Raw genomic sequence first — 25,689 nt, forward strand, 5'->3', positions numbered from 1 at the left:
AGTTTACCAAGCACTTAGTCCATTCCAGCAAGCCCTTTTGCACATAATAATTAGGTCAAGGGTATTATCACCTTTTTGCTAGAGATGTTTAATACTCAAAGTAGTAGCCAAAATTCAAACTAAGACTGTCTGATTTCAAAGCCCATACTTTCAAGTTGCACACTATGGAAAACTATAATTATTGTATTTTTTAAAACTGTAACATATTCATTTAATAATACCTTTAAAAGTAAAATAAGGTAGAAGATAGAGGTAGAGCTCAATGGTACAGCGTGTTCTTAGCATTCATGAAGCCCTAGGTTCAATCCCCAGCACCAAAATAAATATAAACAAAGGGTTGATACTCATTAAATGTATGCATTTATTAAAATGCACTTTTAAAAATCAGACACAGAAGAATGTGCCTGCCATCCCAGCACTTGGGAGGCTAAGGCAGAAGGATCACTTGAGCACAGATGTAAAAGACAAATCTGGGCAACATAGGGAAACTCCATCTCAAAACAAACAAAATACACTTTATTTGAAAACACTATAATATAAAACTCTATTCAGTTTACAATTAAAGAGATAAATCTTAAGGAATTAGTAGTCTTGTTGATGTAGTTGATGGAATAGTATTCGTGAATAACTAAAGAAATAAAGAACAGTACATACAGAGTTAACAACATGCAATATTACACCTGAAGAAGCTTAATTTAAATCTGCAAGTATTAGCTATTGTTATTTTGTGCAAATCACGAAAAAAACCCTGAAATTTATTGAATAAATTAGCATAAATTATAAATTAATTTATGTCCCCTTCAAAAAAAGCAGTTTGAGTAATTTTAACAAATTGAAGCAACTGCATAAATGCTGCTCGATTGGTAAATATATATCTCTTTTCTTCTGCATGGAAGAAAATGGGGAACATGTACAATTGACTATCTTTCCCTCACCTCCCCCAGTTCCTTAACACATTGATAGGCGACCACACACATACACACACACCCCTTCTCTTGCAGTCTCTCAAGAAAGCCAGAGCTTTTGCCAGATTCTGTACTGAGCATATGGAGACAGATCTTTGCATCTCTAATTGAATCTAAGCCCTTACTGCCAAAGCAGATGACCAAATCTTCTACAGAAAATGTAGTGCACTCAGGGGAAAGAATATGAAAAGGAAAGAAATGACTTTTCAGCAGAATTTTGTTTTTTTAATAGCACAGCTATACACACTACAATCATTCAACTAATAGCAACGACACTGCATGCTAAAAATAAATGAACTGGAGTTCCTGTTTTTGAGATCTCTTGCTTTAGATTCAGCTCCATTGCAAATAGACAAAGAAGCTTTTAAAGGCACTTCTGTTTATTCATGATTTCTCCCCAGGCCCCAGCTCTCTAAGAGGGGATACTTATTAAAAATTTTTTTACTATTAATTAATATCCTACTGATAAGATATCAACCTCCAAAACAGTATTAGGTATTGTGAACAGGTAATGACTATGGCTACTTTTGTAAAACAAATTAGCTTTATTGAGATAAAATTTTATACAATATAATTCACCACTTTTAAGTGCACAATTTGATGAGTTTGGGAGAATGTATACATGTATGTGACCATCACCAAAGCCATGATACTAAACATTCCCATAAACCCCCAAAGTTCCTCATTCCTTTCCCCTACTTCCTGGCCCCTAGCAACTTGATCAGCTATCACTATAATTTCACTATTGAATTCTTCTAAAATTTCATATAAATGTAATCTCACAGTGTGTATCTAATTCCCGGATTCTTTCAATTAGCATAATGCCTTTGAAAAAGCTGTCCATGTTGCAGAATTTACAAGAAGATCATTTACTTTTACTGCTAAGCATCATGTCATTGTATGGCACACGACAATTTATTAGTTCACTACACAATAGACATTTAATTTCTTAGCAATTTTTGGTTATTGTAAATAAAACTGCATAGAATATTCAAGTACAATTCTTTGGGTGGAAATACATTTTCATAAGTCATACATCAAATGTATTTTAACTTTACTTGAAAACCTTACTTCACATCATATTCTGGTGCTCATTTTCTAACAAAACATTTACTTCAACCTCTCAGTTAAAAGTTAAAACCCCCTACCTAAACAAATATTACACAAATACTATACAAATTATTGAGGATACTGAATAATACAAATCATTGACCAAAGTAACATTTTTTTAACCTATTCACATCAATAAGAGATTGCCTATGTATCTACACACACACACACACACACACACACACACATATTGTATATGTACTCTAATCTAGGATATGTAAAATAGGGCTCACAGTCTGGTAAAGGAGCTGAATTACACTGATTCAAAATTATTTTGATTATCTATAATGAGAAGAAAAGCAAAATAGTTTTGACCTCTTCTACTCAAAGTGCGGTTCCATGAACCAGCAATATTGGCATCACCTGGGAAAGTGGCAGAAATGCAGAATCTCAGCCCCACCCTCTGATTCACAGGGCAGGATTTGCATTTTAACAAGACTCTTCCTCAGTGATCTCAGTGTTTGAAAAGCATTGGTCAAGGAGAGAGGAAATGAAACCCCCTGGAAGGATCAGGGCCTCACAGAAAATAATATTTGAGAGGAACTAGAAGCTCCTTCTAAGTCCCATGGTACATCCCTTAAACAAGTATTTAGGGCTTGACCTTTTAAAATTTCTAATCAACAGAATTCTCCCTGAAGGAACTACCCAGATTCTCTTTGAAGAGAAATGGCTTTGAGAAAAATTTCTCACCATTCTAGGGAATGTTTGTGGTTTCTTTTTAAATTCCTTGCACACTTGTCCATCCTACCCTTCCATCTACTCCCGTATCACTTTGATACTACTGGTAGGACTCCTTTCTTCACATTATACCTATACCATACACTTCATTCTACTTGTGTTTATTCACCTAAAAGTGCCAAATGAATCACCGGCCAAACATTCAAAACAATATTTCCAATTATTGCTATTTACAACGTGGACCCAAGAATTACACACCTTAGAGTTATGAAGAACAGAAAGGTTGAGGGCATTTAGGCGAGTAACATCAAGCAATTGGCATTGTAAAAAAATTAAAAATTTGTCAAAGGTGATCTTGCCAATAAGTAATGGAGTTGACAGTATAGAAGAGCGTTTTTATGGGGATTATCCTCTAGCACAATAGTATTTACTTATTCCATAAGAAAGAAAAAAAAAACAAGTCAATACAGGAGTAAATTAATAGCTATTGCCAAACACACTCATCTTCATTTTGTTCCAATCCTCTCTGATCTCCATGGTGTTCAATTCCTGAACCACTTCCTCTTGTGTGCAAGGCACCAGCCTGAATCTCAGTAACTTCTCTCCCTGTGCTTCTAGATCTCTTTAGCCTCTGCCTACCTCAGGACAGGTGCTCTCAGGCTGCCATCTCAATGCTGTTTTTAAAGCCACATTCTCACTTCTTCTTACCTCAGCTATTCCCAATGATCTCTAATCTTCCCCCCTTAAACCAGCCCATACATTATACCTGGGGGGAAATGCTCATATCTCCTCTTGTTACCAATCCCACAGGAAAACTTTCACTGGCTTCTCATTGTCTGACAAACGAACATAAAAATCAATAAGACTAGCATTTAAGACTACTATAATTTGGTTCTTCCATTTTACTTCTTCATCTTTATGCAATTTGTTCTTGTAGACAGCAGCATAGGTAGGTGTTAAGATAGCTTGCTCAACCATCAGACCCCCTGAATTTGAACATCAGTTTTTCCTTTCACTAGCTATATACTCCTGGAAATTTGCTTAACCTCTATATACTTCAGTTTCCTCTATAGAATGTACAATAACAACAGCAATGTACAATAATACAATAAAGCTATTGTAAATAATAAATATAAAGCATCTAAGTATCTGGCACATGGAAGGACTCATCTATTCTTGTCTTAATTCTTTTCCAACTAGTGAAGTACTAGCTACTGTATACCAAGCCTTCACTAAAATAAATGAGCTTCAAAACTTCCTGATGATTCTTAATGAACTTGTGACATTGTGCTAATAATGATAGCTTCAAAAATTAAGTTTCCATTACTGTGGTAGCTATTATTTCTTCACATTAATTTTAACATTTCAAAGTATCTGTGACATGAAATCTTCCTAATCCACTTCTGAATATAAAATGCAAGACACTCAAAATAGTAGTAAGTCTTCAGCAAAACTTAGACCCTATTTCTGGCTATAGAAAACTCATCCTTTTATGCCTTTCATAATAAAACTGCTCTGAGACTTAAAAAGCAAACACATAACAAATCCGGATTTAAACCCAGCATTTCAAACTAATATCTTAAAGCAAGAAAGAAAATGAAGAACTCTACAAATAATTTGAGTTGGCAAATAGGTATCATTTATAATAAAGTGAAGATTGACAGGAAAGCCAGATGCACACATCACCAAGATTACAAGCCAGATTCTATTCAATTAGAGGTTCCAGGAAGTAAGAAACTTGAGTATCTAGCCCCATTGCCACCCTATCTGGTGGCAGGCAAGAGCTGTGCAAGCCATAGTAAATGGCTCAGGACTATGCTGGAGAAGGAGTTTGAAACTGCCACAAATAATCTCAGTGTGAACAAGCAAGAGTTAGAGACTCCTAAGGACAAAATCCAAGATCATTGTGATTATCCAAATTTTCCAGAATCACAAAAGCATAATGTTCTCTGTCAATATGAATCCTTTACAAAAAGATGGCCAAACAACTCGTCAATGTAACAAATTTGCTAGAATAATGGTTCTTGAACCTTAATGAATCAGAAAGACTACCAAGTTTCACTGGTTAAACATGTAGCCAATTCCTAGTGGGCACTTTTGTTTTAAACTTTAGAAAAAAAGGTAATAAGCTGGTGTCCTAAATTTGTGCATGAGTCTTCAGGAATAGTAAGGAGAATAAACAAAGTTGTTTAAGGGAACTTTAATGAAATTAATTACTGCTAATTGCTGTATGTAAATACAAAGGGAATTAGAATTAGTTTTATTGAGAAAACAAGGCCCAGAAAGAGCAAGTCTCTCTCTCTCTCTCTCTCTCTCTCTCTCTCTCCCTTTCCCTCTCCCTCTCCCTCTCTCCATTTTTAAATGTTTTCATTAATGCAATATCATCATACATAATAGTGGGGTTCATTTTGACATAATCATAAATGCATGGAATTTAATTTGCTTAATTTCAGTCTCTATTGCTTAATTTTTTTCCCTCCTCTTCTCCCTCTTCATATTCCTTTTCATCTAGTGGTCTTCTCTCCATTTATTAATTGCATTTTTATTGATGCTTCATAGAGATATATAAAGGTGGGATTGTGGTATATTTACACAGGTACATAGCCTAGCTTTGTCAAATTTATTCTGTATTTCCTCTCTTTTCTCGTTTTTCCTCTCTTCCCCCTCAAGTTCCTTCCTCTATTCAATTAATCTAAATCCTCTCCCTATTCCTTTTCCTTTGCTCTGGCTTCCACATTTGAGAAAAAACATTCTATCCTTGACTTTCTGAGTCTGGTTTATTTCAGTTAGCATGATGATCTCTAGTTCCATCCATTTAGCAGCAAATGCCATAATTTTGTTGTTCTTTATGGATGAGTAAAACTCCATTGTGTATGTATAATATATCGTCTCAATTTATTCATCAGTTGACAGGTTTCTGGGCTGATTCCTTAACTTGGCTATCGTGAATTTTGCTGCTATGAAGACTGATGTTTCTGCATCAGTGTAGTATGCTGATTTTAGTTATTTTAGGTAAATACTAAGGAGTAGGATAACTGGGATATATTGAGAGCAAATCTCTTGCCCGAGGTTTTACAGTTGTTAATAGAATTTCTACAACATTTGCATTGCACATGATGTCGTAATTTTAACTTCAGTTTGTTTACTCCTTGCTTCCATATTAGCTTAGAACAGCCACAGAGTAGGCATATTTGGATTGAAAATAAAAATTGTAGTTAAAATTTCTGTAGCTTGACTTTGTTTTTTTCTGAAAAGGCCTTGATTGGTTTTACTGACATTCTCATGGGCCTCCCGGGCACCTGCAAAACTGGTATAAGGGCAAATAACAAGCAGCTGTATAAACAGAGGGGTTTTTTAACACCACCTGCTAAAAACAGAAACATTGTATAAGAACATTTCAAATGTTCAAACTTACATGGAAAGAATCTAAGATAATGATAGAGTTATTTTTGTTTACCGGCACTTTTAGGAATCTGTTTCTCAGTGGCCCTCTGTTCCTAAAGATGAAGAGTGTGGTTAGGAGCAACCCAGATGTGAAGGTTCAGGAGGCTGTCTGCTAAATTGTTGAGGCCTTCTACCACAAATGATCCAAGACCCAGGGTTTGGCTGTTTCTTCCCTTGCAAGTGCTAAAATAAAACATAAAGATATCTTACTTTTAAGAATAGCGAAGATACTCAAGAAAACTCTGAAGCCATTAAAAAAATTGTAATGAAAACACTATTTTAATAAACTCACTTCTGAACTCCTATACACTGCTTTACAGGGTAACAAAATTACTAAATGCAAAATCAAAATGAAATAAACAAAAAAAATTCAACAGCCAAATCAATAGCATAAATTGTATTACTGCCATTCTTGGCTGGTCTTCCAAAGGATCCTGCTCAATCTCCTCAAGAAAAATAACATATCCAGCTCAATTAATCCAAAGCAACCTGATAATGAAATAGCCATCTGTTTTATTTTTCAGCTTCTCTCCACACGTATAAAGCTTTATTGCTAAATGCAGAGGTGAGCGAAGGAGCTTGCCCCTCAAAACCTTAAGATGAAAGAAAGAGAGCAGAAGGAGGTTGAGAATAACAGAAATATCTAGAAAAAAGCAGGAAGGAAGTGTGGGTGAATTAACAAGACCAACTAGTGTCAGAAAGTGTTGTAGACCACTTCCTGAAGAAAAAAAAAAAAGGTTGAAAAACATTGTTACATTGCTCCTACTATAGCTTTTCTTACACAGACTAACACTGACACAGAAATTAACCAACAAAAACTGCATGTTTTCTTCTGTTAGAAATTATTTGTATTTTTAAAACATTCTTAGGAAATAAATATCAAAAATGCAAAACTCTGGTGAATATTTTGTATCAGAAGCTACTAATAAATCTAATGTCCTCAACAGGAAATAATTTTGCTTATTATGAAAATCATATAGTAATATGCAAAACAGATTCCACCAAGTAAAAAAAAATATTTAAAAGTTGAGCACACAGAGATAATATCTATCTGTTCATTGTATGCATGCAACATTTGATTTACAGGTCCTGGAGACAAAGTCAGTCAGTTGATAGTCTGAGTTATGCAATACAGGGGAATTTTTTTCTGAAAGTGCATACATCTTAATATTCATAGAGCAAAAGAAAATGATTCTTTTCATATATTTTTATATATATTACACTTTGAAGTACTAAATATTTGACCCATTTAGAAACTAGGAGAAAAGCAAAGTGGTACTCTTCAGTGGCTACTATTATAATAGAGGAGAACTCTTCACCATGAGACAGATTTTTGAACCTAAAGAAATTATAGAACATAAGAAATTTGTGCATCAGAATTATTCTCCCCCAATTTACAAAAAGTACTACTCCTGAGCATTTATTATCTTCCATCCACTATCACTTATTACTAACTGGAGTAAGGGATCAATTACAAGTTGAAAGAATCTTTTAGGATTATTTAGTCTGAATAAGTTAGTAAAGAAAACTCAAGCAGTGTCTTACCAGAAAGAGCTGAGGATGGGGATTTAGTTTTACCCAGAAAAAAACTTAAATCAAGGAAAGAAACAAAATAGCCCAGTTTCATGTTTGAATGGCCTTCAAGAAGAAGGGGAATTAGCTTAGTTCTGAAGGCTTCCAGGGCGTTAAACAAAAAGGTCAGGGAATGAAAAATTTAAGGAGGTAGGTCTGAGCTCTCTCTGTACTAGGAAGAACTTGATCATATTTAGGGTGCTTAAAGATAATAACAGGTTGCATGGTTGAATAGTGGGTCACCCATTACTAAAGATATTCTTTTCTAAGGTCCTCTTGGCAGGGGTTTGTAGAGTAATGCTTATTCAATCTTAATCTCCATTGAATCATGTGAGCACTTTGTTCAGCTGCCAATTCTCAATCAGGTTGGAATCACAGGTCTGATAATCTGCACTTACAACAAGCTTCCTGGTGCTGCTATACAAAGTGTCTAAAAATGTGGAGCCCGGTATTTTCCAGTACCCCTAACATTATACTCCAAGTAATAATTAATTTTGCATACTTCTAAAGAAAATGTATTTCACTTTCATTTTTTTTAAATGCTGCTTTGAATCTGAGCTTGGAAAGTAATTGAAAACAATGAACGAATGGAAAATGTATTTTAATATTCTACATTTAATAGAAACATTGAACCTTAAAAAAACACCGCTATAAATTAATTTTTCCCAGTGATTTCCATTACAAAATCATGTCTCTAAAGGGGATGAGTCTTTGTTAGTGTGGGGCTTTGCACTGTTTTCCTAACCCTAGAATTTCACCTTTCTACTTCCCATCTGAATCATAAGAATTTCTTCAATGTTTTTAAAGTCCGGGTTCTTGCTTGGTCTCACTTTATTCTACTCCTCAATTTATCTAAAAACTTTGGGCTTTCAATTACAAATCCTGTGTTTTACTTTTCCTGGAGCAATATGCTGATATCTAAATACATAGCTCTTCCTCAAAATTTAAAGTATTCTTATATTTCTCTCCATACTAAACAGTCCTACAATTAAAAGGGAACCAGGCAACAGGGAAGGGAGGATTTGCTCAGTGTTAGAGCACTTGCCTCTAATGCATGAAGCTCTGGGTTTGATCCCCAGTTATCCCCCAAAATTTTAAAATAAAAGAGAATTGGTTTGGTTTCTTGCTTTTTCCTTGACTGTAAAAGTCCCCCTCGAAAAGGCTTTTATTGCTTGGCTTTGCATAAAAGTTACAAATAACATCCCATTTGACTTATAAAAGTACGCTTTTCAAACTACTTATATTAGTTCATTTGAAATGAGCTTAGATTATTCTGGCCCTTCTGAAGTATCTCCTATCAGTGAATTTTTCTTCTTTACCTCTTCTGCTATTTTTAAAAGAAAAAAATGAGTTAGGTTAAGAGTGGCTAATTTGATGAGTAAACACAAAACCTTAAGATTTCTGCATTGTAAACTGTCCTGCTTTTCACAGCAAATAAAAATATGTGATAGTATTTATAACCACTATCCATTAGATGATCTCCTAAGGCCAAATTACAAATAAGGGGGCAGGTCTTTATTTGGAGTACCTTATAATTTATTATTACAAAAAACCAATAGATGATAATATGAAATCCTATAATCTTAAGTTTACTTCCGAATATCAGTGGATTAATACCTAAGGCAATGTGCATTGCGTCAAATTCACTTCTTGGTGAACTATCTCTGCATGGTGTTTTTACCTTCTAGAGTAACTTGTTGATTTTGTCAATACAGAATTTCCCAGTGCTCTTGGAGGCCAGATATGGTTTAAAGCACCAGTGATATAGTCATGAAGAAGAAAAACGTTTGCAACCCAGCAAGAGAGGCAGACATTAGCAAGTCATCATAAGTAATTATCAAATTACAGCTGTGGCATATTTAGCAAGCTGCAGGAACTGAACCAGGTAGGGAAGGACCAGAAGCATCTCTGAAAGATAAGCAAAAGTGAACCAGTTGAAACACAGTGGTAAGGAAAAACATTCCAGACAATAGGAAACAGCACTGACAACTATTCTGAGGTGAGAATGAAAATGGTACCCTGGAAGAACTGAGCCTATGGGTAGCAAGGATGCTGGTGAAAATAATAACAGCTGATCTTTGCTGCATGCATACACTTGCATTTCACATGCACAACTTCATACAATCCCCACAAAAGCACTAAGATGGGGACTATTCTCATCACAGAGGTAAGGAAACAGGCCTAAAGAATGACTCACCCAAGGTCTCAAGCTAAAAGGTACCCAGGACAGTTTGGGCCCAGGCGGTTAGATATTCCTACAGCTCCCCAGGAGCCAGCTCAGCTGGGAGCTTTCCTCATATTCAGAGTTCATTCTGTTAATTTTCATTTTTCACAGAATGACACTGTGAAATACTAAGACATTAAACAATAGCCCACTCTCACTCCCGGAGTCTTAATAAATGTCTGATTATCAGTTAGAATCTACTTTGTTAGAAAGTATTACACAGATTGTTTAAATGTTAATGCAATAAATTCTCAGGAACCTATTAACCAAAATTACCATATCTTCTTGGAGTTTTTAAAATACAGATTTATGTTCCTTTCCCCCAGGAAAAACCACTATCATAAGTTTGATAGCTAGTCAATCCACTTTTTATTTACACTCACACACACTTTCATAAAAGTTATATGGCAAATGATGTTTAACCTTTACATAGTAAACACATAATATTCTACTGACTTTAAGGTCTACCATGTAATGCATCTAAGGCCTGATTTATTCTTTTTCAATGTCATAGAGTATCCTATCAACCAAATATTTCATGAGCTATCTATTCCCTAGACTTGTTTGTCCCTAGGTTGTTTTCAGAGAATTTATTTAAATATTATTTTAAAGTCAAATATCTTTTTGCCAGTTCAGTAAAAACAGTTTGCTAAGCCAGGAAATCCTTCAAATTGCTAGAAATACTTTAAGATTAAAATTTCATTTTCAAACAGTTTCTTTCTAAAACATAACCTTTTGAGTCATATAAAAATACCTAGATATCTAAAATAGTTACATCTTTGAAAAGTAAAAAGTATTTAAACTGAGAAAATAAATTTCTAATTTATGTGAATCTATAATAACCCTGTTGGTATGGTTTGGATCTGTGATGTCCTTGAAAGTCTCGTGTTGAAAGCATGGACCCCAATGTAGCAAGGTTTGGAGGTGGGGCTTTTAGGCAGGGATTGGATCATGAGGGTCATGAGGGTTCATCAGCAACTGAGTGGACTACCCGGGAGGCAGGGCCTAGTTGGAGGAAGGTCACTGGGTGGGGGGGCGGGTGTGCCCTGGAAGGGGTTTTGTGTGTGTGTGTGTGTGTGTGTGTGTGTGTGTCCTGGCTGCCAGGAGCTGTGCAGCTTTCCTCTGCCACACCCTTCCACCATGATGTTTCTGCCTTGGAGCCAGGGGACCTTGGACTGAATCTTCTGAAACCTTGAGCCAAAATAATGTTTTTCCTCCACTAAGGTATTCTTGTCAGGTATTTTGGTCACAGGATGAAAAGCTGACAAGCATTCCTGTTGAAACAAAATATAATGAAGAGAAAGTAAGTACAGAAAATAGTCTTACTACAGCTACTGTCTCTTCATGATAAGCACTGGCTGCGCAGAACAATCAGCCTGTTATAGACAAATACACCCAATGTTTCTCTGGAATACTTTGTCTTCTGTTTTGACCAGAAAATAATCCAAGGTACAACTTTACAGAAAAGTTACCAAACTTTTTGAGAATCAAAGAATGCAAAGTGCCTACTATGCACAAGAGACAATGTTCTACAAAGTAAACCATTAAGCTAAACAATAAAATGCCTCTTGTGGGATATTGAAGTGGTTAGACCTATAAATGCTGTAACTATAAACAATGATCTGTTCACATTAATGGCAATTTTTAGCTCAAGGACATTGTATGAAGGTTTATTATCAAATGGAAACTAGAGGCAGGGCTACATGTATGTGAAGATTCATTTACAGGAGTCCTATACTTTTAATATTATCTTCTATAAAGAAGAATTTGAGAAAACCTCAAAAGGTAGATATTTTGAGATATGGGTAATCATTTTACTAATGACTGTATTCTTCACACTCTGAAATAATCCAGTCACGAATATACAAAAATAAAAAAATAAAAACAAAATTGAAGAGAAAGAAAAGTCTCTTCTAGTCAATTTCCAATGAAGTATATACTATTCCTAAGAGGGTAAATAGAAAAAGAAATCTGGGCTGCCAAGGAAAGAAGTTAACACCAGCATACCTTGGGGGTGTTGCATGGAGTCCAACTATTTGGTACCTTTTTCACAAACAACTAGAAAACATTTAAGCACATTCCATGGGCAAGCCAACTAGAAGTTTCCTAGTTCAAACCCCAGCAATCCTTGTGGGCTGAGGAAAATTCTCCCAAGATTCAGGAGGCAATCCTGAATGGCTCCAAAATTCATCCCACACTTTTTATAGAAAATAGTCCAGGCAGAGAGAGCAGCTCCGTCTTTGCCCACCTATCCAGGAATCCATCTGGTATATTTACTATCCATCTATTCATGGACCATGGAATTATAGGATGCAAGGACTGAGTTCAGAGTATTAAAGCTAAGTCCATGTAGTACACATTTAAACATACAAACATAAGATAAACACCCTTAACCTCTTAACTATAGGTTGAAAGAGCACTATTTTAATTTTGTCAATTATGCAAAACTAAAACTCCTTCTCCAAAGATCCACCAGCTGACAGGGTCCTAACAAGAGAATAAGGAATGGCATATAGTTCAGAAATCAAAACTGACATAACTTCAACTTCTGAAATTTTCCTAAGTTTGTAATTTTTTTTTTTTTAATGACTAGAAAACTTTCCCATAGTGATGAGTAATAATTGCTGGCTTCTTCACAAAAGAGAAGAGGAAGTTGGGGAGTGCACATCTACTCTGTAATCACTCCAGGCTGGGGAAGTCAGAGACTAAAGGACAGTCTGTGCTAAGAGCATTTAAAATAAATGTCTCCAGCAGAGTCCCCAGGTCCCCAAGGGAGGACAGGAACACCGAATGCAGGAATTGGCCAGAGCCCCATGGAATCACCCTGGGGATTTCATTACAGTACCTTTCTTGTGATTTCCCTAATGCCAGAAACTGAGCAACAAATTTAAAAAAAAAAGAAAAAGAAAAAAAAAATAGAAAAGTTGTAATGCGGTTTGAAACCAACCTTTGCTAAAGAAAGTATATCCGGGGGCCTAATAAGCTCTGCCTAGTTCTTTATTACTGATGAAAATCTAATGGTCGGACTGCTCTTTTATCTAAGGAATTTTTTATTATCTCAAATGATATGCGTAAGGGCAGAAAAATGAAGTCTTCTTTTAAAACATGCCAACCTGTTCGAGGAATTTCATTTTAGAAATACAGTGAGCTGCTTTATTTATTTATTTTGTTAATGATGATTCTGAAACAGAGAAACCAGGGGAAACTGCATGAGGGACATGGTCCCAGTGTGAATCTGTGAGGATGGGGAAGGACACTTTGGGAAAGATCCAGATGAGGCGTAGAAGGGCTGATGTACAAAGCTCAGCCTGGAGCACCTCAGGAAACCAAAGAGGCTTTGTCTAAAAGTGCTAGTGAAAAGCTGAATGGAGAAATGAAGAAAAAGCCACACAGGGCTACTGAAACTCCTGTATTTCTATGAGACACATCACAGACAGCAGCAATCAGGGGTAAGAGAAGCAGTCTGTGTATCAGTTCAGAGAAAAGCAGCTTAGACACAGTGTAACCATTTCTCAGTCTGGTGGTCCCAGGCCCCAGGTCCCAGGCCAGGTATGTTTCTGGGAATGCAAAGAACAGGGTCAGAGCACCCAACCTGGAAGATGTTCTGTGTTCATGGGGTTACCAGAACAAAACACCACAAACTAGGTGGCTTAAATCAACTGAAATACGTTGTCTCTGAGTTCTGGAGTCTAGAAGTCTGAAATCGAGGGGTTGGGAGGATAATCCTCCCTCTGAACACTGTAGGGGAAAATCTGTCCTTGCCCCATCCGAGCTTTGGGTAGTTTGCTGGCAATCTTGAGCATTCCCTGGTTTGTAGGTGTATCACTTCAATCTTTCCATGGTGCTCTCCCTGTGTCTCTGTCTTCACATGGACTCCAGTCACATTAAATAAGGGGCCTACCCAACTACAGTATCATTTTAACTTAATTACATATGACATAACCCTATTTCCAAATAAGGTCACTTTCTTAATGCTGGGTGATCAGGCTTTAATCTCTCATTTTAGGGGTGACACAAATGAACCTTTAATATCCTCCTAGGCATACCCAGTCCTCATGCTCAGCGAAAAGGACTCTGATGTTCTGCAGGCATTCAGAATGTCTGGGAGCCCATGATAAAAGTTAAAGGGAAATGAACACCCCAAATCTAACTATATGATAGTGAAAGTCAGAATAGTAGTTACATCTGAGAAGAGTAATAGTGACCTAGCCCGAGCATACGGTGCCCTCCTAGAGGTTTGGAAACATTCTATTTCTTCACAGGGAGGCAGCTTATCTGGATATGTTTACTGTGAGGAAATTTATTGGCATACTCACAGGATTTGTGTACTCCTACATTGATATAGTTCCATAAAACTCTATTAAATATTAGAGAAGATAAGGGATCCTGGTAGCCTAGGTAGAACCTTAGAGAGAGGCCTTATCTGGGCAAAGTCACACAGCTGGGAGTGAGCAGCTCCACCCTGTTGATTCAGACGCTTGTTTGGGTCAAGTAAACTTACCAATCAAGAGACGTGCACTCCTAGGAGGCTGGTGTGTAACTGGAAATGCCACAGTAATTCACTTAGAAGAACAAGGAGGTAAGGGCGAAGGAGGCTATATATTTGAATCAGCAAATTGATGACTCCTAAAGGCAAATTCACAGGAGATAATTTAAAAAATTGTTTGATAATCACAGGCCCCAAACAAAGATACATTCTGTAGTGCTAGAAATATGCTGAGGCATTCTGCTTTGCTCTTGGTTCTCCTAGCCACTTCTCCCCAACATTCCATTTTCAGGTTAACTACAGTTCAAGTAAGTTCCAGTGTTTTCTCTCTTCTTCTATTTTAACCACATCTAATTCCTCCTGGGGAACTTTAAGCTCTTATGGTTAGGGTCTGTTGAGTCCTGTTGCTTAATTTCTAAGGAAGAGAAATCACCAACAAAAGACAAGAGTAAAAAGTTGCTGGGCAGCTGGGCATGATGGCACATGCCTGTAATCCTAGCTGCTCAAGAGGCTGAGGCAAGAGCACCTCAGGTTGAGCCCAGTCTCAGTAACTTAGCAAAATCCTGCCTCAAAATATAAATAAATAAATAAATTTTTAAAAAAGGACTGGTGATGTAGCTCAGTCCATGAATTCAACATCCAATACTGAAAAAACAAATGAACAAACAAAAACCCACCAACTACTGGGCAATACCAGACTTAGTAGAAATCATATCATATTTTGGGAGTAAAGGCAAAAGGTTTCTAGAGTTAAAAATAATGCAGATGTCTAACATCAGATATTATATAAATTGAATAACTGATAAATCAAGGAATAAGAGAAAGAAAGACAAATTAGCAGCAATGGCAATAGATACAAATCAAGCATTGATCAAAATGTACATATAAGTTATGAAACTTGTAGTTGTACAAAACCAAGTTGTAAATAGAAGAGGTACTGAAAGTTTCAAAGTCATAAATTTGTAGTGATTCCCTGACTGTTCTCATCAGATGTCTCCATCCTGTGGAAGCCCATTTAAACTATCAAATTTCATTTAGACTCCCATGCCTCAGAAAATGCAAATAAGGCCTGAGTCTAAACTCCTTGAAACTCAATAAGAGCTCTAATTATCAACTAGATAGTTAATGTTTTTTTTTATCATTTTCTTGTGAGAACAGCCATTAAAAGAGATGTATTGCATGCCACATGAAATATACAAATCCACTTTTAGAATCAACATGCAGAATTTGACTGTTTAAAACTGTCTACATAGACCCACTTCCCTAAGTCATAGCTTTGTAGGGAAATACAAATATACAGACCACAGACCTGAATTCTGATCAAACTGGCTCCTGTGACCTCTCCTGACTCATTTCCTAAAGCACTTGACTAAACATCATGCTTTAATAACAGGAAACTTGGAGTAGTTCTCCATCCTCCTCAAAACTCAGTACCCTGGATCATGTTGTTCCTGCTGCCTGGAATGCGGTCCTACCCTGCTTTCTCCCACCAACCTCCAATTCTTCACGGAGCATTTTCCTGTCTACTTCTACAATGCATTTGAGTAAGAACAGAGGAGAGTCTGAGAAGGAAGCATATATAAAGCTGACTCAAGAACAGGGATAACTGTAACCATCATATTTTTAAACCATACAAAAACCTCAGACTAAAAGACATTTAATTTTTCAATAGGCATCTGGAGAGCAAAGTTTTTATTCATTTAGTTTATTCTGAAAAATCCATAGTTCCATTGAACCAACAGATTTCCCCCCAGATCCACTGAAAGCATGTACATGTACACACACTTTGCATCCCTACTGTGCGTCCACGGATCCCTATGGATAGCACATGATGGATGCCCCCAAATTTGTTGTTATTTACTGAAGAAAACTCCAAAGAAATAGAATAACACACGTAGTTGTAATACAATCCAAAGCAAAGTAAGGTGCTAGAAGAAAAGGTGAGAAAAAATTTAGAGTTATATAAGATCAGCCAGAAAGGCTTTCTGGGGGAAGTTAATCTTTAACTATTTGAGGAAGAACAGAGTCGTGACAAATATAATATAGAGCTGCAACGATAATAATGGCAGATAACATTGATTATACATTTGATATTTGGCAGAAACTATGCTGAACAATTTGTTTCTTTCAATCATCATTTCTTTTTAATAATCATCATTGCTTTTTTAAAAAAATGTAGACCTTTATTTTATTTATGTATTTTATTTAGTGCTGAGGATCAAACCCAGCGCCTTGCACATTCTAGGAGAACACTCTACAGCTAAGCCACAACCCCAGCCCCTCACCATTATTTTTTAATCATCAACCTAATCATCATAATAACTTTGGTCAGCAATAATATGGTGTGGACATTATTTCACATAAGATAAGGAAGGTAAGGTTTGAAGAAGTTAAGCAACTTATTCAGAGTCATGTGGTGATAGGCTATGAATCTGGAAATGGAACAAAGTTTATAATGTGGCTTGGATGGGAGAGTGTGAGATGGAAGGAGTAAACCCCTAATCCTCAGAGGAAAGCCCAAGCTAAACCCCTGGGAAGCCTGCCATGGCTTCAGGGTCAAATGGGAGAGTTAAAACAAAGTTCACTACAGGAGTGGGCAGAAAACTTTAAAGATCATTGGGAGAAATTCTCTTCCCTCTACCACAAACTTCTCTGGACTCCTACAGCTCTGCCACCCTGATGAGAACTTTTTGTCCCCCAGGGTATCTGTGTCTCACACTAAGTTAAGTGACACCTAATAGAAATCTTAAAATATCATAATAAGCAGTGGGAACTTAAGCAATGAAATCTCAGACTTATAAAGTGCTTAAAATTAAATGTAAAAAAAAATTGTGGACATAAAATGTTATACTATTAAAGAGGAAAATGATTTGTTATAAACATTCTTGGTACATTTATTTCCTCAGCAATGTAGCCACAAACTTGACTAACTCAACCCAAATAACCACTGAAATAACTGAGAAACATAACATAACTTAGAAATTATGAGACTATGCTGAAAATTTACTGAGCATGAAAAAATTCAAGACTATACATTCACTGACATTTACAGAGCATATCTTCTTTTTAAAAACATTTTTTTAGTTATACATGGCCACAATATCTTTATTTTGTTTATTTATTTTGATGTGGTGCTGAGGATCGAACCCAGTGCCACATATGTGTGAGGCAAGTGCTCTTTCCCTGAGCCACAACCCCAGCCCTTATTTATCTTCTTTGTAAACTATAATTTTTTTCAGAAAGAACAAAACTTTTTCCCTTATATATACAAAGCCACAGGATGAACTTGTTTTCTCCAATGGGTAACATTTTGAGATGAGAAACTGATAATCATAATAATTATACAGATGAATGATGATCATTATAACAAAGTTAAAATAGAGCTAATAAATTAACATTGTAAATCAGTAAGTGGACATTGAGTTATCAGACAAATATTTGCTAAATATGGAATATGCTGAATACCATGTTAGGTAAAGAGGACATAGAGGTAAATATTAGAAAACACCACAGTTGTCCTCTCACACAGAAATATGTTCTAGAATCAATCAAAAGAAAATGGAAAGCCAAAAGTGAATTAAGTTACACTAATTTAAGAAACAAAAGAAAATGAAAAAGAAAGTTTTTATAATAGTAATGGCTAAACATCTTAGAATCAATGGGTAATTGATTAAATGCTAGAACTTCTGTTCATTTCTGATAAATTGGTATTCCTGGCTTATCAGAAATAATTAATTTCAGGTAAGTTTTGTGCAACTTGAAGACTGCCAAGATCATATATTAAATGGGTAGAAATGAAATTCTCAGGCATATATAATCCCATGACAAATACTGCAAGAGTTCTATACATTTCCACTGACAGTGTTCTACACAGAGCATGACAGGCTGCCCAGGAGCCCGGGGGCGGGGGAAGGGGTAAGAACTCAGAAATTGTAAGGCAAGGCCTTTTGCATTATTTGGAATATTGCCTCTTGTACCAATATTGTCTTGTCAATGGATACTAACTGTGATTTGATTGGATGAGATAATTAATTTGGGGTATCTAGTTTCAGATGTTATCAGTCAATTCCAAGACCGTGGAGAGACTCAATATTCAGTCTGGAGAGTGATTGGGATACAGAGCTAGTATTGTAGCATTCTATGCATGAAGGTGAAATCAAGCAAGTATATGAGATATTTCAGAGGATATAAGGAATATTGTACAGGGTTCTCTGAGCCCTGCCCCTTAGTTGTCCAGGCCTAGGTAAGAGAGGAAATCAGTGATGACTAATGAACAAGGAGAAGAAAGGCCAACCAAGAGTGAAAGTGTGTGTGTGAAGCCCACTGCCCACTGAGTCAGTCCTTAATTAAATATGTCAACTAACATCCCATTCCAATTAGAATACAATTCAAACTCCTTTCCAAATTTGAAAGCTCCACAAAGTCTGCCTCCCTCCTATCTCACTGACTACACCTCTTTTCACTCTGCCCTTTGCAGTCTTCTTCAAGTAATCCAATCACTTTCTTTTCACATTAGCCTTCCATTTATCAAGTACTCCAAATCCATTTGTGCCTCAGGACCTCTGTGGGTGCTATTCCCTCTGCTGGGAAAGTTCTTTCTTTTTCCCTGTTGACTACACCCCATGTTGGTGTTATCTTTGCCACACTGATTCTATCTGAAATATGCTTTTCATTTATGGAAATGTACTTCATTCATTGATTCTGTGTCCCACAAAAACACAAAGCTCTATAACAGAACAGGCTTTGTTTTGTTCAACACTATACAATTCTCCCTCCATCCCCCAAGAACATCTGTTATATGGTGAATATTCAGTGATACTTGGGTGAACATAAACAAAGTCTCACCTGATGGACAAAAATGCAGAATGTCAACATTAAAAAACTACTAAAAAACTAAAAAACTACTCTGTTCCCTTGTTGTCCTGCTTCTCCACACAGTGACCCATAGCCGTCCCAACTCCAGTCCAGCTTCTACAACCTATGGAAGACCAGAGTAACTGTATACCTTTGGGGCCATTTTCAGCTTCCTTGCTTATCCTCTAGAGGCCTTATTCTCATCATCTAAAGATCTTTTCTTCCCCAATGAGATTAAAAAGTAAATCAATGCTTAAAAAAAAATCTTCAAAGTCCAATGTTAGGTGCTATTGAACAAAATGAGACCATTTTCAGATTTTATCATTGGCTAGAGGTATCAGAAGGGAAAAGAGAGAATGAAGAAGAAGAGAATCTTTCCATTCAGCTATTCAGTATTTATGATAAGAAAATCTCTTAAGGTCTGGTTGCTCCTTCCCTGTCTTCCCCAATGATTCAGGAAGAGAAAAGTCCCTGGCATCAGAATATTTCATTGTGTTGGTAAAAGATAAGCTAGCCATTCATGTTTGGATGGACAAGATCTCTCCCAGTAAAAAAAACATGAACTTAGAGAAGACAATCAGATCCCACTGGCTCCTTACTCACAGAATTCCCACGTTTCTTAGCCTGACTATACTACGATCAAGTTCCTGGCCAAGTCTGACAAACTACAGCTCATTCTGGGCTGAGTCTTCACCATCAGGAGAAAGAGCTCCTGCTACCCCAAAACATGAAGGGAAGTGTTTCTACAACCTGATATGAAATCATAAATACAGTTTACTGCTGAAACAGTATAGGGCCCAATACATACATTCTATTCCATACATCAAGCTCACTCCAAATTAGACACATTTTAATCTAATGCAAGGCTATTTATTATCCATCAGAGTTGAGACAGAGGTTCATTTCAACTTTGAGGATGGGAATATAGTCCTGAAAAGACTTCTCCCAGACAAGATGAAGCTGGTACTTGAAGGGTGAGAATGAAAATACATTCAGAAAGAAAAGGACTTTTAAATAAAACCCATTGGTTATACTACAATAGTCTGGATTGGCCAGACACAGCATACCAAATTAGCACATCAAAAATGTGCAGAATATAAAAATTATGTAATTGGTGAAAGTCTGAAGCTGTCAAAGGGAACAGGAGACAAACTATGCAAAACAACCATCCAAGAAGCCCAACTTGATGGATAATTAGGAAGGTATATCGAGATCAAGGTATTTATAAATTGAGTGTGTGTGTTCATGTGCATGTGTATGCTTATGCACAAAAGCAAAGGATAAAGACATAGACAAGGTATGGAATAATATATGAAGAATGTGTGCTGCAGAGGCTAACTGAGATGATATAAATCAGGGATACATACAGATCTTCATATGATCCATTGTAACTCAACCTGGAGCAGTCTGATAGACATAAAAATTCTTGTCTTGGGTTGTTGGTAAGATAAAATGAAACAGCATATGAGAACACACAGAAGATCATAGTGGGTGCCATATATATGCTCCATGATTATCTCATCACCTCAATAAAATATAATTCTAGAATGCATGTTAAACAGATGTCTGGTTCTCAACCCTGGATGGAACCATAATTTCCACGGAAGCTATCTGGCAGGCTAGACGATTAACCCATGATGCTTATCAGGGAAAGGTAGGAAGCATACCATTATTCATTTCTGTTCCATGATGTGAAACACAGAAATTATCTCCAACAGAAGAAAATGGTTATTAAATTCAGTCCTCTGCCACTGAGCTCCAGAATCAGAAACTTGAAAACTATAATTTCACAAAAAAAGTATTTTAAGGGTATGTCTCTTAATGGCATTCTTCTGCTAATACTGTCTATTCTCTCTGAGTCTCAAAGATTTTTTATTGATTTGGGATACAATAACAAATTGAATACCTTCACTAAATCTATTTAAGTGTTATTAAAATTGCAGCCCCATTTAATTGCACCACTAAATCAAGACATAGTACAATCTGGGACTGACATTCATTGACCATGTAAAAGTAGTTTTTCAAGGAATACATTATCAGGCAATAAATAACCACATCTCCCTTCCCACATTATAGTAAGGACAGTTTAGGAAGACAGATCCAGGGCAATATAAACACTTTCTAGAAAAGTTCTCATAAAGTTGCCATTATCTAAAGTGCCTCAGAGGCAGTCAGTATTTTTTTTTTTTTAAAAGAGGGGACATTTTTGGAGATCTCGATTTGAAAAGCAGTCCTCAGTGAGCATAAAATGAAGCAATACAAACCGATTTACAGATGCTGAATTGCATGCTTTCAGATGGAAAATAACCTTTTTTAATATCTCCATGTAAAAAAGACCATTTCATGATCTGCAACTAGGGAAAGAAGTCTGAAGACAGAAAAGGCAAATATTCTGGATAGCATAATAGAGGAGACCATCTGAGATCTGATGAAGTTAGGCCTGCTGAAGGTCAGTGTGGACACCAGGAACAGAGAAAGAAGGGCTTCCAGCTGCTCTGAAGAGATGTTTCCTTAGCCATCTACCTAATCATAGTACTGAGGTGGTCCTCTTACTGCAAATATGACTTGTGGTTTTAGAATCCGTGTGGCTTCTGAATCGCTAGCATTCACTATGTCTTCCCCATCCCCACCCCCACACAATTTTAAAACATTACCTTTGAACAGCACCCCCACCCCAGCTTGTTCTCTTCTCACTACCCCCAACCCTGTACCGCTGAAAATACTAAAAGAAGGCGCTTTGGGTTTGTTTTTGGTTACTGGAAATCGCTTTTTATAGATTCTCTTTTAGGACAAAATAACAGCACACAAGAAAGGGGCTGAGTCGCCAGGAGCTCCGGAGCCAACAACCGCAAAATGACAAGTTTCTTCTCCCTTATCTTGAAAATTAACGGCAGACCAAATACTGCAATTTTCTCACTGCCGCCCTTTTGCCCCAAACTACCTCTGTGCTTGTTTTGTTAGGTTTAGGTCTCTTGTGGCGGGAAGAAGGGTTTCTCAGAAAACTTTCCAAGATAAAAGACGAGAACCTTCCAGACCCCTTGCCCCACCTCGCGTCCAGACCCTTTTACAAGAAAACAATAGTGAACGTGAAATCGAGCACCCCCTTTGGCTTCTCAGCCCACAATCTGGCCTGCGTTTGAATAGAGGGTCCCAGTGCGGATCCCTTTAGCTTCCCACCGCCCCTTGGTCCGGCCGCAGGGGCTATTTGTCTGTCTGATCCTCCCTGGCAGCTCCTGGACCTCCGGGCAGTCTCCTAGCTGTCTCCCCTGCACACCACGGCTGGCTCAGGGGTCCTAGAGCCCCCGGGCTCCATGATGCCCGCGCCTGCAACGCGCCCCGAAGCTGGCAGGATGTGTTGAGGGGCGGACAGCGCATCGTGTCCCTCACCCCCAATCCTCAATCTCAGGGGCTCCAAAGCCCGGCCACTCAGACCCCAGGCCTCCACGACCCGGGTCCAGAAGGCAGACTTCCCGCATCACCAGCCTCCCTCAGTGAAGCCAGCCAGAGAGTTACCCGCCAAGGCCCAGGCGCGACGACCGCAGAGGCGTGCGGGGATCCAGGGCCGGGCCCGCTGCTCTCCGCCCGCCTGCGCCGCTCGCTCCAGCCGACTGCTGCCTCTCCGGCGGCGCCTGCCGCATCGGGTCCCCAAGCCCTGGGCTGGCGGAAACCGGAGGAAGGTGGCGCGGGCACGATTCCTTCCCCCCAGCCCTGGCGGGGGAGCTGGAGAGGGCGCAGCGCCGCCCGGAGTCGGAGGCGCCCGCCAGCCCGCGCGCTGCCCGCCACGCCCGGGTCTGGATCCCCGGTGACTGCGCGGAGCGCCTCGGGAGCCGCAGGAAACGCCTCCTGCTCCGCGGTTGTCGCCACCAAGTTCGAGAAGAAAGGTGCAGTACAGATAGAAGCTGCGGGGCTCCCCGTTCCCCGGGGCGGCGAGGCTGGAGCGCAGCGGAGCCCCTACCTTTCCGGCGGGGCGGATAACAGCCGCGCGCCCTCTTCGGGCGTCAGGTACAGGAAAATCACCGCGAAGGGAGGGCGGGCGAAAGGCGGCGGGTGGCTTCAGGACAAGGTAGGAGGATCGGCTTCCACAGCCAAGAAGACACTCCCATCCCGCCCTGGTTTGTTTGGAAAGCTGTAGGAGCGAAAGTGAGGGGCGGTCGGGTACTCCCCTTCCCCGCCGGCCTGGCTCTCCGCAGAAATAAAACAGTGAGGCTTGTCACACCCCGCACTGTTACTTGAGGCGAGATAGGTAGTTTGGTCCCTAGCAGAAGGGGAAGTGTGTTTAGAGAGCCCCGGAATTCCCAGGCTCTGCTCTTTGGAGCTGTTATTTCAGGCAAAAGAACGAAAATGGGATGTGCTTTTTTTTTTTTTTTTTTTCCTTTCCCTTTTTCTTGTTAAAGTAGTCCTCCTAGGGGGAAGAGTCTATGTTAATAATGTCCTCACACTTGGACGGCTCTGAATGCTTTTTAAATTTCAGTGTTTGTCAAATAACTCATTGTCTAGCAAATGTTGAGTTCATAGCTCCAGCCTTTGGACACTGGACACATAATCACATGCAGTCAAGTGACCTCAAGAGAGTATTGCCACTGCACTTAGAAGATGGGGTGTAAGTCAAAGCTGACAATGTACTACACGCTGGAACAAAGTCCTTCACCTGTCATAGCCCTTCTGGTATTTTCCTTAATTATAAAAACAGTCCTTGGAGGTAGCTCTTGTTATTTCCCCAATTTTTCTAATCAAAACACTGAAAGGGCTCAGATAATTATTCTTTGCCCTTTCTACAAATTGCCTTTGACATAAACCACATAGATTTTGTAACTTTAAACATGGCTTTTGGGACATCGAAGTAATTAAAGAGGTTTAGGGAATTTATTCATCTGGCTGATTTTTTTTTCAGCTATAATTTGCTCTTTGTTTCTTTTGAGTTCCTTATTGTTTTTCTATTGTTCATGGTATTCAAAATTAAAACTGTATTCCACCTCATCCCTGCCTTCCTAGACTTTTTGAAGAAATGGGCTGAGGGGAGGGGCCTTCCACTGTTCTTAGATATCCTCAGGTGGGCTGTAATGGCAACTGTTCTCCCAAACTGGTTCAAATGCTGCCTCACCTGGTGGCCTGCTGTGTGACCTTGGGCAAATGACTTCCCTTCAGTATCCTTCCTTTTTGTCAGTAGTGAAGTGAGACAATTTATCTATCTTAGGGCTGAAACACAATGATGGAAATGTTACTGGAGAAGACAACATTTAACTCATTGACAGAAATGAAACTGAGCCAAGTGAATGTGAATGTGTACCTTGAAGAAGATTTCATTGGAAATTCAGTAGAAAGAAGAGCAGGCTGCTCCTGAACAAAGGAAGATGTAAGCTTTTTATTGATTTGCTGGGTGGTGGGCAAAAGTCTAGTAGTTTCCCACTGACCAGGGCACTGCTTCAGAAGATGTTTCTTCTTGGATGATACTTGGACCACGAGTAAGTCATAGTCAACTTTTCCCAGGAACTTCTGAGTTACTCTTACAATTGGTACCATCATCCTGTGCAAACATCCTGGCCTTATGGCTCTGTCTGGGCCTTAAGATAGGGCTGAAGGACTTTAGATGCTTGGGCTGTTTGCTGTAGCTACTGAAAAAGCAGCAAAGGTGAGGTAGAAGAAAAATATACTAGCTCCAACAGTTGATCCAGACATGCAGAGCTGAATGAATCTGACCCAAAAGTTAAGGCAGCAAAATGAAATGAAGAGAGAGATGCCAAACTTTTTCATCCTGTTCTAGTCACCCATCAGACATCTGAAAGCCCAAGTCCAGTGAGTGTTCCTGCCAGAAGTGGCCTTCAAGTCCCTGAAAAGGAATGTAAATAACCATTAGCATTATACCCACACATCAGAAATGTTACCTATAGCAGAGCTGGTGGGAAACTAATAATGTATTGTTCAGCTATGTGGCCTCCAAAAGTTGACTAAGATCAAGTAAAGCTAAAGGGTGTATTTAATTTTTTCCCCTCAGTAACAATTTCGTCTTGTGCAAGCATGTGTTTCTGTGGTTTTATCAGGGTCTCATGACAGGTCTGTTTAAAGAGCACCAAGATAGAGAAACAACATACCATGCTACTAATGTTAATAATTTATTGTACCCAGGGGTTTATTTCCTTGCCCCAGCCTTTTATTCCGTCATGGTGTTCCTTGACTGCCTCAGAAAGAATACTGGACACGATGTTTTTCACAAAAACCACCAGTTCAGGAAGTAAAATGTAGACTTTTAAAATAATACAAAGATTTATTAATGAACTATGGGTTGTTGCTCACCATGAGTCAGTTGCCCTGCACATATCATGTCTGTTCCTCTGACCCACCCTGCAAGTCAGAGTAAT

At 38.3% G+C, this 25,689-nt stretch overlaps 2 protein-coding genes across 12 annotated transcripts in view; one reads left to right on the forward strand and one right to left on the reverse strand.

Moving 5' to 3' along the window:
- The window catches only part of St3gal6 (ST3 beta-galactoside alpha-2,3-sialyltransferase 6), a 330,280-nt gene that overhangs the window by 70,206 nt on the left and 234,385 nt on the right, over nucleotides 1-25,689 (reverse strand). For 3 of the 11 annotated variants that reach the window (XM_071615424.1, XM_071615415.1, XM_027943166.3), the window contains exons 1-3: nucleotides 22,847-22,935; nucleotides 14,495-14,619; nucleotides 6,211-6,380 (exon numbers count right to left, since the gene is read on the reverse strand). The gene's annotated coding sequence lies outside the window, so the exon portion shown is untranslated. Of the gene's footprint in view, nucleotides 1-6,210; nucleotides 6,381-9,450; nucleotides 9,678-11,162; nucleotides 11,268-14,494; nucleotides 14,620-22,846; nucleotides 22,936-23,288; nucleotides 23,480-25,689 lie in introns of those variants that run through there. The other 8 variants (XM_071615417.1, XM_071615418.1, XM_071615416.1 and 5 more) reach the window with 8 other exon arrangements.
- The window catches only part of LOC139706664 (spidroin-2-like), a 33,812-nt gene continuing 28,410 nt past the window's right edge, over nucleotides 20,288-25,689 (forward strand). Inside the window, exons 1-4 of the mRNA XM_071614916.1 lie at nucleotides 20,288-20,307; nucleotides 22,295-22,467; nucleotides 22,564-23,335; nucleotides 24,528-24,686. Coding sequence (XP_071471017.1) covers nucleotides 20,288-20,307; nucleotides 22,295-22,467; nucleotides 22,564-23,335; nucleotides 24,528-24,543 — 981 coding nt within the window. The 3' untranslated portion in view covers nucleotides 24,544-24,686. The remainder of the gene's footprint in view (nucleotides 20,308-22,294; nucleotides 22,468-22,563; nucleotides 23,336-24,527; nucleotides 24,687-25,689) is intronic.

The sequence above is a fragment of the Marmota flaviventris genome, chromosome 8 (assembly GCF_047511675.1).
Source record: "Marmota flaviventris isolate mMarFla1 chromosome 8, mMarFla1.hap1, whole genome shotgun sequence".
NCBI lineage: Eukaryota > Metazoa > Chordata > Mammalia > Rodentia > Sciuridae > Marmota > Marmota flaviventris.